The sequence below is a fragment of the Ambystoma mexicanum genome, chromosome 5q (assembly GCF_040938575.1).
Source record: "Ambystoma mexicanum isolate Mex_15411 chromosome 5q, UKY_AmexF1_1, whole genome shotgun sequence".
Lineage (NCBI taxonomy): Eukaryota > Metazoa > Chordata > Amphibia > Caudata > Ambystomatidae > Ambystoma > Ambystoma mexicanum.
The window spans coordinates 1,046,861,399-1,046,876,359 of record NC_090933.1 but is presented as its reverse complement, the minus strand read 5'-3'; the positions used below and the strand labels follow the sequence as shown (position 1 = coordinate 1,046,876,359).

Here is a 14,961-nt window from a genome sequence, read left to right as displayed (position 1 = left end):
AGATTGTTGCTAAAAGGGAGCTCTGGAGTGTGTTTTCTCATTGCATATAAAGGTTTAGTTGACTGGGATGTGATGCACATGAAGTTTTGTCTTGCCTGGCAATGGGTCCAGGGAAAGCCCACAGACCCCTACAGGCAAGCTTCATTGTCCTGTTTTTTGGGTTTTCTTCACAGATATAACCCTGTGTGAGGAAGCATTGTTCCGGTTTGCTGTTCCCACTGACCTGTCTCCTAACTGGCTGAGCATATTAATGCAGACCTTGCCTGGCATGAAGATGCACACAGAAACTATAGAAGTCATTAATAAGCGCTATGACTCTCACGAGCGCATGTTCCAGCTGCTGAAATTATGGAAATCCCAAAACAAAGGTCAAAATGTAGTTCGGAAAATCATTAAAGGTATGTTGAAAATATTAACATTTCTGCTACAAAAGAACAGAGGAACATGTATCTTGTGAAACTGTATTAATTACCTTTTTTTTTACAGAGATTGTAATATGAGGTACTATAAGCAGGTGGAAGACATTATTGACCTTCTCTGAGCCAATCAGAAAGCTCTGAATGCAGTCAAAAGCGAATGATAGTGACTGCATTAAGAGCCTTCTGATTTCAGAAGCAGACGCGAAACAGCAAACAGCATTTCCCGGCATTCAATAAAGGGCAATACAATTTCCAAGGAAGATTCCTATTAATAAGACACTCAGGACCTGATCTACAAACATGTTTTCAATAGGACTTTCCTACGTTAAAACATGTTTTTAAATCAGGCCCTCATGCTCTGTGAGTATCTTTTTTCATGGTGTCAGGCAACATCCAAATTAACACACCACTTTCCTACAGTAAAAGCGTTGACTTTTACATTACAACCAATGCATTGTCATACCAAAAGTGATATCCGAATGCATCAGAATATGCAGGAGAAAATAAAAAGAATGTAGGTACTTGTCTAAAAACCAAAATTATAGTAAGGGCAAGAACAGGACATGCAGCACCCATCTGTCCTCTATATTAATTTGGCTGGCGTATAAGTGATTTCTGTTTAATTTAACAATGTTTATCTCAAAATATGTTACACTCCTTTACATTAATGCTCTCATAGAAAGGTTTGGTGTGTTTGAGTCAGGAAATTAGTACAGAAAACTCCTGAAGACATTTAATATATTTTCTGAATAAGGTGCGGATTTGAGTAGTTATCACTGACCTAAGGAAACATTGCATTGATTTTACAGCCCAAAATGGCGCCTCGTGGGACAGCTCTGATCATGCCTCGGGTGCAGTACATCAGTGACAGACACCCAATACACTAACGCAATGGACAGAAATGAAAGTTGTGTAGCCACTCCTTTGTGGTTCACCACCATTCTGTGTTTCTCTGAAAATAAAGCTATATTTCCCTCATTGGATAACCTCACAGATCTTAAACCTCCTGGACAGCACGGGCATCCGCTCATCATCTCACTAACCCAGTTATGAGATTTCACTTGTGTTGTGCCTCTCTCCCTCCTGATGTTGATTGATGTTGCTTATTTATAGAGCACAAATGAGATCCAGCCAAGTACCACAATGGCTGGATAGCATTCAAGAAACATTACATTTCTGGATCCTTACCCAGGCCTTACCCGACTGTTGTTTTTACCGTGGATTGTAGAAAAAGTTTAGGGGTATAGAAGACTTGCGAGCCTGCCCTAACTCCTGAATAGTCACCTTTGCTAACATTTGGGCTCCTCTTGAGGCTTTTTGTAGTGGTCAGTGAAGTATAGCATGGCTCCACAAGTTCATCAGTGAAGACTGTGCACTGCCGTTCTTTCTGATCTCGGGATTTCACAGAAGCATGAGCTGTACCATTTGCTGATTATTCACTGTACTCCTTCCTGGTAAGTGAAGTGGCTACTGATCTGACATTCAGATTAAATCCATGAGTGGCGGAAGGTATGACACATGTACCCTAACCAAAGACACACTCGGGGGATGCTACGATCAAAGCTGAGACCGAGTCCGTCAGTACTCATTGTTCCAGTGGGTGTTGTTGTAGTGCCAGTTGCATGGAATTCATCAAGTGTTCCATTGGAATAAAACTGAAAAGGCATAGGTGGTAGCCATCTTGGAATGGTGGCGTACATGAAGTATAATTGCACAAGAGATACTTAGATTGCGACCTTCAAATCAGTATAGAACAAGCTGACTACAATTTTAGACTGCCATCTTGGATCTGCATCTTGCACCTCTTCTCCAGAATTGAAGCTTCTGATGTTGAAATAACAATGTGTTCCATCCTTATGGAAATATGAAATGTTGCTGTTTTCAGTGAACTTACTGGTGCATCTAGATAAACAAAGAAAAATTCTCCATGGAATAAGAGTGAAGAATACTTCTCTCGCTTTCCACTGGCTCATTGTATTACAAATTATAGTTTTCACACTATCCCAATTCTGCCACAGGTGCCATGGGCAATTTTAGATACCTTAGATTATGCCAACCCCAACACTACAAATGAAGTGCTACCTACCTGAACGCATCACACCATTTTCCTTCCCCCAAATGTATATAACGTTCTCACTTGGCTCTGCAGCTGCCTTTTTTGTCCACAAACATAGTTTACTTTGTCTGGTTCTGGTCTCTCCTGCTACCCTGTCTATTATGCCAAGCAATAGCTTCTCTGAGCCCCCCTTAGGGCTTCCTTTCTCTCCTATGTGTGCCTCGGTTATGCGCACATTGGTCAGAAATGTTAGTCCATTGCAAGCTCTTTAATGGTATGCATAACTCTAGCTATTCTATGCTTTCCCATCTTTAGATGAGATCCCCTCCGCCCTCTCTGATGAATTAGATCTCACCTTTATGGCATCCCTGTTTGTTAATAGAGCCCAGAAACTAACCCTGCTGCCTCCGCTTTCCTATACACCCTCCATGCCTCCTTCTACCCCCAACAGCCATTCTACCTCCAAACAACCTCTTTAGAGTGTCACCCTCCTCCAGTCCCGACTCATGGTTTATCTGGGCTCCACCTGGGCCTTCCATACTTCATAGTGGCCTGCAGTCATAAAAAGCACATTGGCCTGTCATGGACTGGCTCTTCTGTATTTGCCCACCTGTGCATACTCCCAAAATCACTCTGGGATTTTCTTTATTTTATTTTATTTATTTGTATTGCGCCGGTAGCTCTCAAGTTTCAGGGCGCAGAGACAAGAACACGAAAGACAGATGACAAACAAAATACACGTAGCACAAGACATTAGAGCTGCATATTTAACTGGCCAGGTTGTGTTTTGTATGTTACTTGAAGATGTGGGTTTTCAGTTGTTTGCGAAAGCGTTGGTAGTTGGCTTCCATCTTTATCTGGCCAGGGAGGTTGTTCCAAAGGCCTGCTGCGGTTATAGGGACGGATTTACCCGCCGCGTTTTTGAGTCTGAAAGGAGCTGCCACAATCAGTCGCTTTGCAATGGGATAGCTTTGCAAGGATAACATGCATGTGATTGGTAAGCACAGTTTTTTAAAATGATCACCGTCACTCAATTGCTTTGTGCTGAGGGTAATGAGCAATTCCTATATGTATCTGACGGAGCAAGACATTCTAGGTCATGTAATAGCGTGACCCGATTGTATTACAAGCCATTGAGTAATTGGAAAAGAGCTGATGCAGAAAAAGTAATGTCTGAAAATAGAAGATCACTCGCATCAATACAAATGATAAAGAACTAAGGTTCTCCTTTCTCAGAAAGAATGTGTACAAAATAGTGAAAGAGACATCAGTGGTGCTAGCCTTCCCACTACCCCCACAAACATACACAAACAAGTTTAAATACCCAAGTAAAATGACTGAAAACACCACTGAATCCATCGCAGCGAAGATGTTGATAACACTTCATCCTACCAGTGAAGAAAAATAGACCACTTGGAAGGAAAGAATGTTGTGATAGAATGCCATCTGCAAGGGTCTGATCCCATGACATGTTTGATTTTTGCTATGCAGATGGTTTCCTCTCTCAGAAAGTGAGCTCTGCTAAATAGGCCTCACTTTCAGAATGCTGTGTGCTGAAAAGTAAAGTTCACAGGTGTACTTTAGAGGGCCCTGTCTACTGACACACCAGCAGATTCAATGTGATTTGAGAATGTGGCAGCTACCGAGTAACATGCGCCTTCCTAAAACAGCCTGATGGAACCAAATGCATTGCAGCATCCATTAGCTGCATTTAAAAGTACTGAAACTCATGTTCAAAATACCTTTAACTGCACAACTTGCCTGATGGCAGAGTTTTGATTGAAGATAAATATAAAGCTCTATCGATGTTTGATATAGAGATAGATGAGTAGGTCCAGCTAAGACTGCTAAAACCCAATATGATGCCATTTATTATTTCCACTTGGCTTCCACTGGGCCAGCTACAGGTCCATTTGTATATTGAGTCTGGCCTGGAAGTTTCAACCGCAACATATGGTGGGTCTTGCCCAGGACACTCTTTGTTCTCTGCTAGGAAGCTTTGCCACTTCTCCTAGGAGCACAGGCCATACCCCAACTAGGCACACAGTGGGAGCTGAAATCTTCAAAGCGGCCTCTGCAACACAATGAGGAATTCACGTCAGGGAGATAATTACCAAAGTCCTTTTGATCTGAGGCAGGCCGGAGATAAGTAGATGGACAGTTGTTAGCTTTGAGCAAGAGAGACCTACAAAGGGGTATTGTCTTTCCTCACAACTGTGCCTAGGGAGACTAAAAAAGACACCCTATAGACAGGCTAAGCTTAAAAGGCAGGAAGAATTCCATCAGGCTCTCTCCCAGCTGGGAAGGATAAAGAGGAACTGGTTTCAGTACAGTAATTGCAAGAGCATATCCTCCCTTCTGTTTCCTTACCTTGTTCTCTGAGGTTATACAGTAAAGATAGGTTGCAATAATCAGGAAACATATGGGGTTCCATGCCAGGTATAAAGAGTACCTATGCCAGAGCAACACAGAGATGGAGGAACGCCTGGAATGCAAGGAGCAGAAGGCAATAAAATGGGTAGCCAGGCCCAAGAACAAAATCCAGGGAGACACAGAAAAGTATACAAAGTGCTAGAACACGCAGAAACATAGTCACCACTTCAGAACTCTTCAAGGAATATCCAAAGAGCAGGTCCAAGAAACACAAGAAACATTCTAGTTTGGTATACAGATGCACAAGGTACCCAAACAACCAACCAAAGGGTAATCCAAGGAGTGGGTTGCAACGAGAATCTGTGGTTGAAGCACACCAGGTAATACTGATTAAACAAATCCTAGTTTAAAGCGTGCAGCAGGTGCAGCGAAGACCCAAGGTCAGTCACGGCGAAGAAGACTGAGTTGGATACATGGAAAAAGCTTGAAGGCTTCCTGCAATGAGAACACAGCACGTGGCTGTAGATTTGTCCACCCTTCAATTCCATGGTCCATCTTTCCTCTGTGCGTGATGATCGGAGCAGCGCTTGGGATTCTGTGAATTATAGTTCCTTTGGTGTCAGCAGTCTCGTAGTTTACATCAAAGTTCCAATTACTGCCAGAGGCACCCTGGTGCTCTCCTGCAGTAAGGACCATGAATCTTGACAACAACGTAGTTGGGAGATAACCTCCACATAGTAGACAAGGCCTGTTATTTTGTTTGTGCTCAGCCCCCACTTCCTTCCTAAGGAACGTTCTGAAGACAAGACATTCTGGGAGCCGACATCAAAAACAATAACCCTTGTTACAACAGAAGAGATTTGAACCTTACAGAAGGCTTGAAATGGATGATTCTGCTGTGGTAAAGTCACTACATAGGTTGGTGAGACTCCTGTCCTAATGAAATCATCTTTGAGACTCCTCTTGGTGCATCATCTGGGAGAACCATCTTCCAGAATTATCTTTTAACCAGCTTGAAGAAGATTTCACTGGAGTCTTCTTGGGGTAAAGGCTGCCCAAAGTTCCCATCCATTGAGGGAAGACAAAGATTTCCAAGGAGGGGTAGACCCTCTCTATGACTGCTCTAGGGGAACATTTCAAGTGACTTACTGGGGGAAATCCTGACTGCAGCTTGACACTAGTACCCAGGACCCTGACTGCGGAAATGGCATCCTTGCTAATGTCCCTGACAAACATCCTAGCTGGGAAGGGCAGGAGATGGAGTTACCTTTCCGAAGGGGCCTGGTGAATGGCCTTAAAGCACCCTAAACTGCTTTTATTTCTCTCTTCACTGTTGGGTACCATTCCAGCTGCTGAAAGTACTCCAAATGCCTTTGAGCCAATGCAAAGAACCAATGGTGCTGCCTTTGACACTTTTGCAACTTCAAGCTGCTTCAAGTGTCTTTGAGCTTTGACGAGCCAAACATCTCTGCTCTGCTTTCTCCGCATTGAGAACACCGTCCAGCTACACAGAATTAACATCACCTGCCCGTCCCAAGCTTCTTTCAGCCACAAACCATTGCCGCTTGTAGAACTGTTTCACTGTGTTGAATCCTGTCAAGCCAATTTAAACCTAACTTGACACACCAGAAAGCTCCCAGAAACCCATCAGGACACTGACAAGAACCTGGAAGAAGACAAAACGGTATATATCTGTAGTTCCGTCCATGGCCATGTTCTATGGGCCTAGTAAAAATTAAAACCCTATTTAATACCTTAACAGCATATTCTTGAACTTGTTTGACTGTTCTTCAAACCTACTTATCTGCAGACCTCGGTTTGTCAATACCCAAAGTGTCCTTTTCTGCTAACTTCTCACTATTTTTAAAATCTCTGTGTATCCCAATACAGCGGTGGATTGTTCGCTTATCTGTCCTTTCAATTGAACAAAATTCTCATTTCTATAGATCCTTGGTTGGATATTTCGTTAATGTAGGTACTTAACGTACTACTGTTGTTTCCGATACTTCCATGGTCGTTTACACCCTCTTCAAGAGTATAGCCTCCCCTCTTCCAGTGCTACCTAGAAGAGGGGAAGGAGGTATTGCATTAATGCTGGGAATGGTTTACCTTTATGATTGAGATACCTGCTGCTCTGGTAGTGCTGCATTGCGAGCAAGAGCTTGGAAGCCCTGCTCATCCCTGTACAGCTGCGGGGCATTTTTCATTTTGTTACACCCCCCAAGTGTCAAAAATCAGTCATATGACTGAAAACATCAGACTGTAATAAGGCAGCCGAGCAATAAACAAAAGTTTATATCTTAGATGGTAAGAATGTTAATGCTCTTAGTCTTTATGATAATATTCCAGATGTGCATGACTCCATGACTGAAGGGTACATGTCTGGTGTTTCTTTTCATTTTGAACATTTACATATATCAGTCGCCATACACCAGAACAGTGTTCTCTGTGAATTGGCACTAGACCGCAGGAGGATAGACAGATGGCGGACAGATGACAGAGTAGAGCCAAACCTTATCAAGGGATTCCTGGACAGTTTGGCTTTCAATGTTCCTTAGGGCCTGGGGAAGAGGGTTCCAGAGGCAGCCAGCTTAAACAGAGAAAGCACTACAGACAGTCTTATCCTTGTAGTTGTGTGGAATGATGAGGAAAGTGGCCTGGTATTGGAACACAAATTGAATTTGAGGCAAGAGGGTAGTGGATGATGCAGAGAAAAACATACATGTGATTTCTGTGGTATCAAAATGGAGGAATACAAGCGTTGGGGAGATGCGGCTAGATTTACAGAGTATCTAGAGGATGCAAGACGCAGCATTCTGTAGCCTTTCCAAGAGCAGGCATATGTCTGGTAGAACAGAGGAGATCAGCTATTCCATGCCACTTGGAGATGGGACCCATGCTTGGAACTCATCAAGCACATTACACATCTCAAAGAAGAGAAGCCGGGAGTTGACCACACGCCAGGAGTTTAACACGAAAATGAAGGCTGGTGCTAGGGCTGTGCTTCTTGGTGTACCAAAATGTAACAATATATTTTGTAGAGAAAAGTGAAAATAGCTTGCGTAGGTGGGGGAGTGATGAATCTAAAGTTTGGTGAGATATTGAGGATATGAAGAAGGAGAGTAGTAGCCTAGTTGTCATTTGAAGTTAGAGGGACACCGGACACGAGACAATGGGGAGCCCTGGTATTTTGTGATGCTTAGCATGGAGAGGACAGGGAAGTGTTTTGGAGGAGAAGGACATTGGTAGAAAAGGTCAGAGGAAGGGTGAGAGAAGTAAAGGGGGTGACAATGTTTTGACAGATAGCATCAGTCTTGTCAGAAAATAAGATGGATAACTTCTTACAAAAAGAGAGGAAGGGGGAAGTGAGGAAAGTGACTGATGGGTAGCAGCCTCTTGCAGAGGATATCAGGAAAGGGAGTGAATGGTAGACCTGTTTTATAGAGTGAAAGAATTTCTTGTGGGCATGGATGTGGGAGAGGCAGCTGAGCTTGGCCCATGTACATTATGACAAGTACAATGTACAATGGCAAGTATGTGTCATGGCTCTGAGATGGGACTCTGTTTGTTAAAGCTAACGGCAAAAACCATACAGTTCTCAACATACTTTTTTTAGGGTGCGGTTAAATACTTTAGAGGGAGAAAATCCTATCAATTGTGCAAGAAATAGAGGTTGAGTAGGTAGCAATGCTAACAGAGGGGCATTTGCAGAGGGGTACAGAGGGTAAAGTGAATTCAAGGAATGTGTCAGGGACCGGGGGTAGCACTTTTCCAACGTCTAGGAAGGCATGGGAGGAATGTGAAACATAGAGAAAAGGGATCAAGACAGCAGGAGCCACACTGGTGAGTGGATCCAAGCAAGAGGGATGGGCACAGCTATTTTAAGAGGTGTGTGTCCTGTTTCAGGGATTCATTGCATCTGCAAACATTAATTGCAAGATTATTTTCTGGTTTCAATTTTAATTTAATTCTGCCATCTGCAAGAACATGTGGAATGTCTTGCTATCCCATCTGAGCATGGACATCTCGCACCTTTGCTGTCATGCGATATTTAGCAGTGTACTGCTTGTCCAACATCCTTTCAGTCTAAATGTGTGATATTTTCTTGCCTGCACAGTGCATCATAAATGGATTTATGTATTCTCAAATTGTTTTCAGTTAAGCAATCACTTAGTCTATCTCCTGACTTAATGTACTGACACATTTTCTTATGTTAAACATCTTCAAATGCTGATGGATATTTCCCATCTTGTGTCTTCTTTCTTAATGCAGATATAGATATTTGTGAAAACGCTGTGATAAATCACATTGGACTCCTGAATCTCACACTTGATCATCTCATGAGGCTAAAGTACGCCTTACCGGGGAAGAAATTAAGACAAGATATTGTCGAAAACATTGTGGACATCTGCCCTTCTTCGATGCAAATCCTAAAGCTTCTCAGCTTGTGGAGGATACACAATGGAAATGCTGATACAGTCCAGGCCCTAAGAAGCCTAAAACTCAAGCACCTTCCAAAAGAATTGGCACAGAGACTTAAAAAATTGGTGAAATTCCTCAATGGTATCCAGATGTACAGACTTTACCAGAAGTTATTTTTGGAGATTGTCGGCAATCAGATGCAATCATTGAAAAACAGATGCTTAACATGAACAAGTTGTGAGTGTAGGAGTGACGATGTGTGTTAGTATGTGATGGAGGCACTGGCATTAAAGGGAAGAGTGTACTCTACACATCTGTCCAGCCTGAAAGGAACAACATGTTATGAGAATATTTGTTTTGCCAAGATGTGCTTGATTATTTATTAAAGCGTGTGTGTGTGTGTGTGTGTGTGTGTTTGCGTGTAGTGACCGTACCATAATTAACATACAGTGCTATAATCAAACAATAAGGCAATTTCAACCTCACATGATTACTCTTGCCCAGATTGCACATTCAAATTTAAATACGTGAACAGAGGAAAGGGTTAAAACAATGTATATGCCAAGCACATATCAGTTGCTAATAATATGGCCCATTCCAAATGATTGCATCCCGAAATATATGAAAAATTGGTATGTTTGAAGGGCATGAGGGCTAATATTTGACATTTCCAATGACACTCTCAAGCTTAGCCTTCACATGTATGTTACAAAGATTGCCTATACTTATGTTTCTCATGTAATAGAAAGCTAAGGTGGAGGAGCTAGGGGTGATGGCATGCATATTGCCTTCCCCATTTTCTATCAGGGTCATCCTGACCCTGCTCGAGAGATCAGCCGAACTTTCTTTGCTGCAAGCTTCTCCGTGGCCAGTGTTCACTCCACCGCAGTCGATGAATGGAGCGGTTTTAGGAATAGAAATCCGTATTTTGTCTAAATCCACTCCATGCGGGTTATCCAACGCCATATCTGCAGAGACCAGTAAGCAGAGTTCATTGATTGAGGCTGCGATGAAAAAAAAAACTTCATCAGCATGAAAATGAATTCATATCGATTATGCACGCTTCTTTATGGTGGAGTATGAGTTCAGCCTCTGGGCAGGCATCAGATTACTGATGCAGCGGGACACGTTATAAATCCAATCACAGAGTCAGAAAATCTACAGAGTGCATTTCCTGCTGGATTTCCTCTCCGTGCAGGGAACCCGGACCCGGTAGCATCCTCCCCATTCCCAATGGGATTGGGGATGTAACAACGGGCCCATTAACGATGGGCCCGTAGTTAGCATGCTGGGCCGCTCGCGGGAGCCGCTAAGGACGTCTGGTAAAACCAGGCGTCCAGAGCTGGTCCCGCGAGTGGACCTCGTAATGAGGTAGTATGGGGTTAACGGCGCCGGCAGCTCTACCGGCGCAGTTAACCCCATACCGCCTGGGTCGTAATGAGGCCCTATGTATGAAACACTGCACAGTAGTGATGCTGAGTAAGTCTTTTTACAGTCTTAATGACAATTCTACACTTGGCCATTCGGGACGATCAGTTAAAGAATGGAAGCTACCGGCTGTGAAAAGAGGTAGCGTGACAGAACGCACTTGTAGACACTGTAAGGATGTGCCAAGTGATCAGGGGCAATGCCAGACCCTGGCTTGGGAGGGTTTGAGCCCTAGCACTTTGAGGAGGTTGCAGGCGGAAGGCAGCACTCTGCTTCAACACTAAGACCAGGGATGGTGATAGGAAAAGGGCGCTTACGCAAGGGCATGTCAGATTTCTCACCTGGGAGAGCTGAGTGTTTATGTTTAGGGAGCAGAAACAGCAAGAGTACAATGGCAGAGGACAAAAGCCATATTAATATACCCCTTAAGAAAGACAACTACTCGCAATCGCTTTTAGATAGCCCACGCCTGCAATAATTTGCATCTCTTGCTGGAACTAAATATGATATTGAATTGGGGTGAACGATGCATCGAAAGGGCCAGCCTCCTGGCCTCCTGAGCTCCAAGGAAGAGACTCAATAGGCCAATGGATTCATAACCCCAGTCACAACCAACTTTCAAAACTGTCATCCAACACCCTGGTCCCCCCAAAATAGAGTCACGCTCTGCCCCTGCAAGTGATGCTACAATTTAGACCTTATTGCCCTTGAGAACAAATACACACAGATGCAATGTTTGGATCATAAAATGGGTTCTGAGTCCTAAGTGCCAAGGACAGTTTGCTCGTCCTTGCTGCATAGAATTGCATAATAGCCTGGCACTTAAGGGGTTGACATGGCAGAAACCCAAACGCCGGCACATTCAGAAACAATTTAAGCTAGATGGCCTATTCTGGACAAAGGCAATTTACTTTTATATCAATATATTCAGACTCGTGCCTGATGGCTTGAAGGAAATCAATCAATTATTGTTGCAACTTTTCTTGTTTCAAACGATTGTACATATCACTTGCCATAAAAGTCACTATTTATGGCACAATCTTGGAGTGACTGAAAATGAAAAGGGTCATTGTAAAGGTGTGTTAAAAATAATATTATATATATTTATATATACATATGTTGCTTCCAATATTTAAATAGTGTTGCCTACGCACTGATGTTGTAATTGCATAAGCTACTTCTGTTCCTAGATGTGTGCTCTGGTTGTATTTTTATATGTATTGTTTCATTTATATATTGTTCAGTAGGAATTGTTTTATTTTCCTGAAGGAATTACAATTTGAGAAATAGAGAATAAATTATTTGAACGGTATTCTGGATTATTATTTGTCTTAAACGCAGGGGCGTTGCTAGGGGGGGGGCTAAGATGGCTATAGCCCCTGATCTTTTCGTTGTAGCCCCGGAAAGAATCTCAGGAGCTACAGCCAAAAGACTAGCTAGCCCCCAGTCCCAACAGTTGTGACATCAGCTTAGCCCCGGATCTTTTCCAGATCTAGCAACTCCCCTGCTTAAACGTTTCACGAAAATAAATACTGTGTCATTTCTTTGGAGTTATCAGTTATGTTTATTCACCAGGACTTTGTTTTCCCTTCCCCTAATGAGTCTCCTTTGCTTGCAGTGATTTAATGAGGGGGTCAGGGTTCCCGGTGTCTGTGAAGGCTCAAAGTCAAGATTCAGTGCAGATCCCATAAACAAGACTTGAAGCAGCTCACTGCAGCCATGCGTGGAATGCAGAGCGCCGTCATTCTGAAGTGCCATTGGTTGTTGAACAGCCTGTGTCTAAGGCATAATTGTGAACAGCACAATGGGCCTCATTATAATTATAAACTTCCGAAAATGTATGGCGCCGCAAATGGGCAATTACCGGGGCATTCCGGCCCCGACGGACGCGGTATTTGCCCATTCGCGGGCAGGGGAAAAAAGATGCTCCCCATTCCCATTCGGCCCCATAGGGCCGCATGGAAAGGGGGGGTCGGATGCACCAGCATCGGTTATAATGGTGCCAGTGCATCTGCATCCGACATGCAGTGCTCGCGGGCGCCGCTCTGAAAGGCACCCGTGAGCACAACTCATAGTTTGCCGGTCTGTGAACTATGGTACCGGAAAGCTTACCGGAGTTCCCGGGCCAGCAAACTTATAATGCCGCCCAATGTAACCTAAACCGCATCTTCCAGACATCCTTGTGCTCTGTACTCACCGTGATTCCATGTGCTCAAGGTAGGTTTGACGTGAATGCAATCGCAAATGTATGTACACAGGTAATGAACGAATATTTTGTATTTATTATTATTATTATTATTATTATTATTATTATTGTATTTATTGAGCACAGACCTAGCTTCGAGAAGCAACAGAGCACTCTACAGAGGAATGCACCCTTACAGATGCACAACGGACAGCTTTTCAGAGATCACAACAGAACAGATACACAGCAGGGGAGGGTGGGTAGCATACAGAGTGGCACAGAGGAGGGGTACAAGGAAGAGAGGAGCAGCCAGCGAGTCAGGAGTCAGGTGGCGAGGGGGCAATGAGATAGCATAGGTGTTGAGAGGAGAGACTCCTTGAAGAGGTGGGTCTTCAGTTTATTGATGATTTGTACACAGGCACACTTGTCATCAGAAGCTGATTCATGGCGCTTCCTGGGTATGGTAGGTGTCTAGGAAAAGGTGGGAATGGAGAAGAATTGCGCTGGTGATGAGCCTAGGTGGGGCGGTGTGTGGGTACAGAGAACAGTTCACAGCTGTTTTGAATAAAAACATTGTAGGAAAATCTAACTATATGTTATATGTGACAAGGTATTTTCTCTAAACTGTTGAAGACACAGGCTACAAAGTACATCGGTTATACAGCAGCAAGCAATACAGCAAATCGTAGCTCTGCTTTGTTCAGTTTTATTTTTGTTTTGCTCCAGATGGATTTTGGACCCTAATGGAGTGACTGATTTGGAGCTATTTAATCCTCACAACCAAAACGTGAGGCTATGCCAATCAGTAACTATTCTTCAATGTTACACACTTTTTAATGCCGGGGTAGTGTGATAAAATATTACTTGAACTCCAAACCCAGTGTACTTCACTAATTCAGTGATTAAAGCATACAAATCTTATATCACAGACATATTTGTCCAATATGAAGATCTAGGGTAATTATAATGTTCCAAAATGTCATTTAATTTTATACAAAGCAGGCTGAACTCCATTTAATTTTATACAAAGCAGGCGGAACTCCTCACAGGTGCTATTTTCCACTTTCCCTTCCTAATAGGGGCATTTTAAAAGAGTACAATAAGAGTACAACAAATTGACTTCTGCCCTGCAGGAGTATAATGATGAGTAGAGGCTAAAATGCCTGCTCAGCCCTCATACTTCTACAAACCAATAGCCAACGCAATCATAAAGGTAAAACAGGCAGTAACCCAAACAGTGAAGTATACCAGTCCAAAATAAAGGAATGTCCAATCAAGGTTTTATAAAAATATGAATTCTTTAATTAAATACACCATGTATAATAACAACTAACTAGAAAAACACTACACAAAGCCCAGACCTAAGGAAAGAACACAGAATAAGCTAAGATAGTAGATGCAGCACTCTGGGTACTGAAGCAGGGGTGACTTAAGCATCCCTCCAGCCACTTTACCTTTGCAGCTGGGTGCAAGTGGATCTGGATTACTGTGAATTAGTCGAATCTGAAATGTCAGAAGAAGAAAAAAACAAAAGTTCATTTACTGGTTTTTTCTCCCCTGGACATTAAGCACAACATCCTTGCCCCACCCCCTTACTTACCTGTAGGCGGCACACCTTCTTGTGTGCCGCCGTCTCCTGCTTCCCTTTGCAACACCAGCTCCCTTCACTTGTGTTGATGCATGGATGGGAACTTGCGAAGCAGGGTCCTCTTTACTTTTTTTTGTTTTAGTTTTTTGAAACTTTATTACAACGGGTGCGGGGGACACTCCTGCAACCTCCGCTGACATTACAGGGAAGAAGTGTGTGGGGGAAATCCCCACAGCCCCCGATGCCCTTGTTCACTGTAATGCCACCGAATGGGGATTTGTTGGAAATTTTAGTCCGTATGTAATTTTCGGACGGCCAAAATGCAGTCAAGTCTCCCATTTAGTGTTTTTTTCTCACTATGACTCAATTCAGGCATTAGGGTTTACCACACCTTTCATCTCTGTTCTGGTCAGATCTGTCTCTTCCTGGGATGCACCATTCTTGTTTGGGAGCCTTGGGCTCTTGTTTCCTTTAGCTGCCAGTTCTAGTT

General features: G+C 43.2%; 1 protein-coding gene across 1 annotated transcript in view; it reads left to right on the top strand.

Moving 5' to 3' along the window:
• The window catches only part of TNFRSF11B (TNF receptor superfamily member 11b), a 97,690-nt gene extending 85,680 nt beyond the window's left edge, over positions 1 to 12,010 (top strand). Inside the window, exons 4-5 of the mRNA XM_069621544.1 lie at positions 174 to 398; positions 9,121 to 12,010. Coding sequence (XP_069477645.1) covers positions 174 to 398; positions 9,121 to 9,500 — 605 coding nt within the window. The 3' untranslated portion in view covers positions 9,501 to 12,010. The remainder of the gene's footprint in view (positions 1 to 173; positions 399 to 9,120) is intronic.
• Positions 12,011 to 14,961: the final 2,951 nt, after the last annotated feature.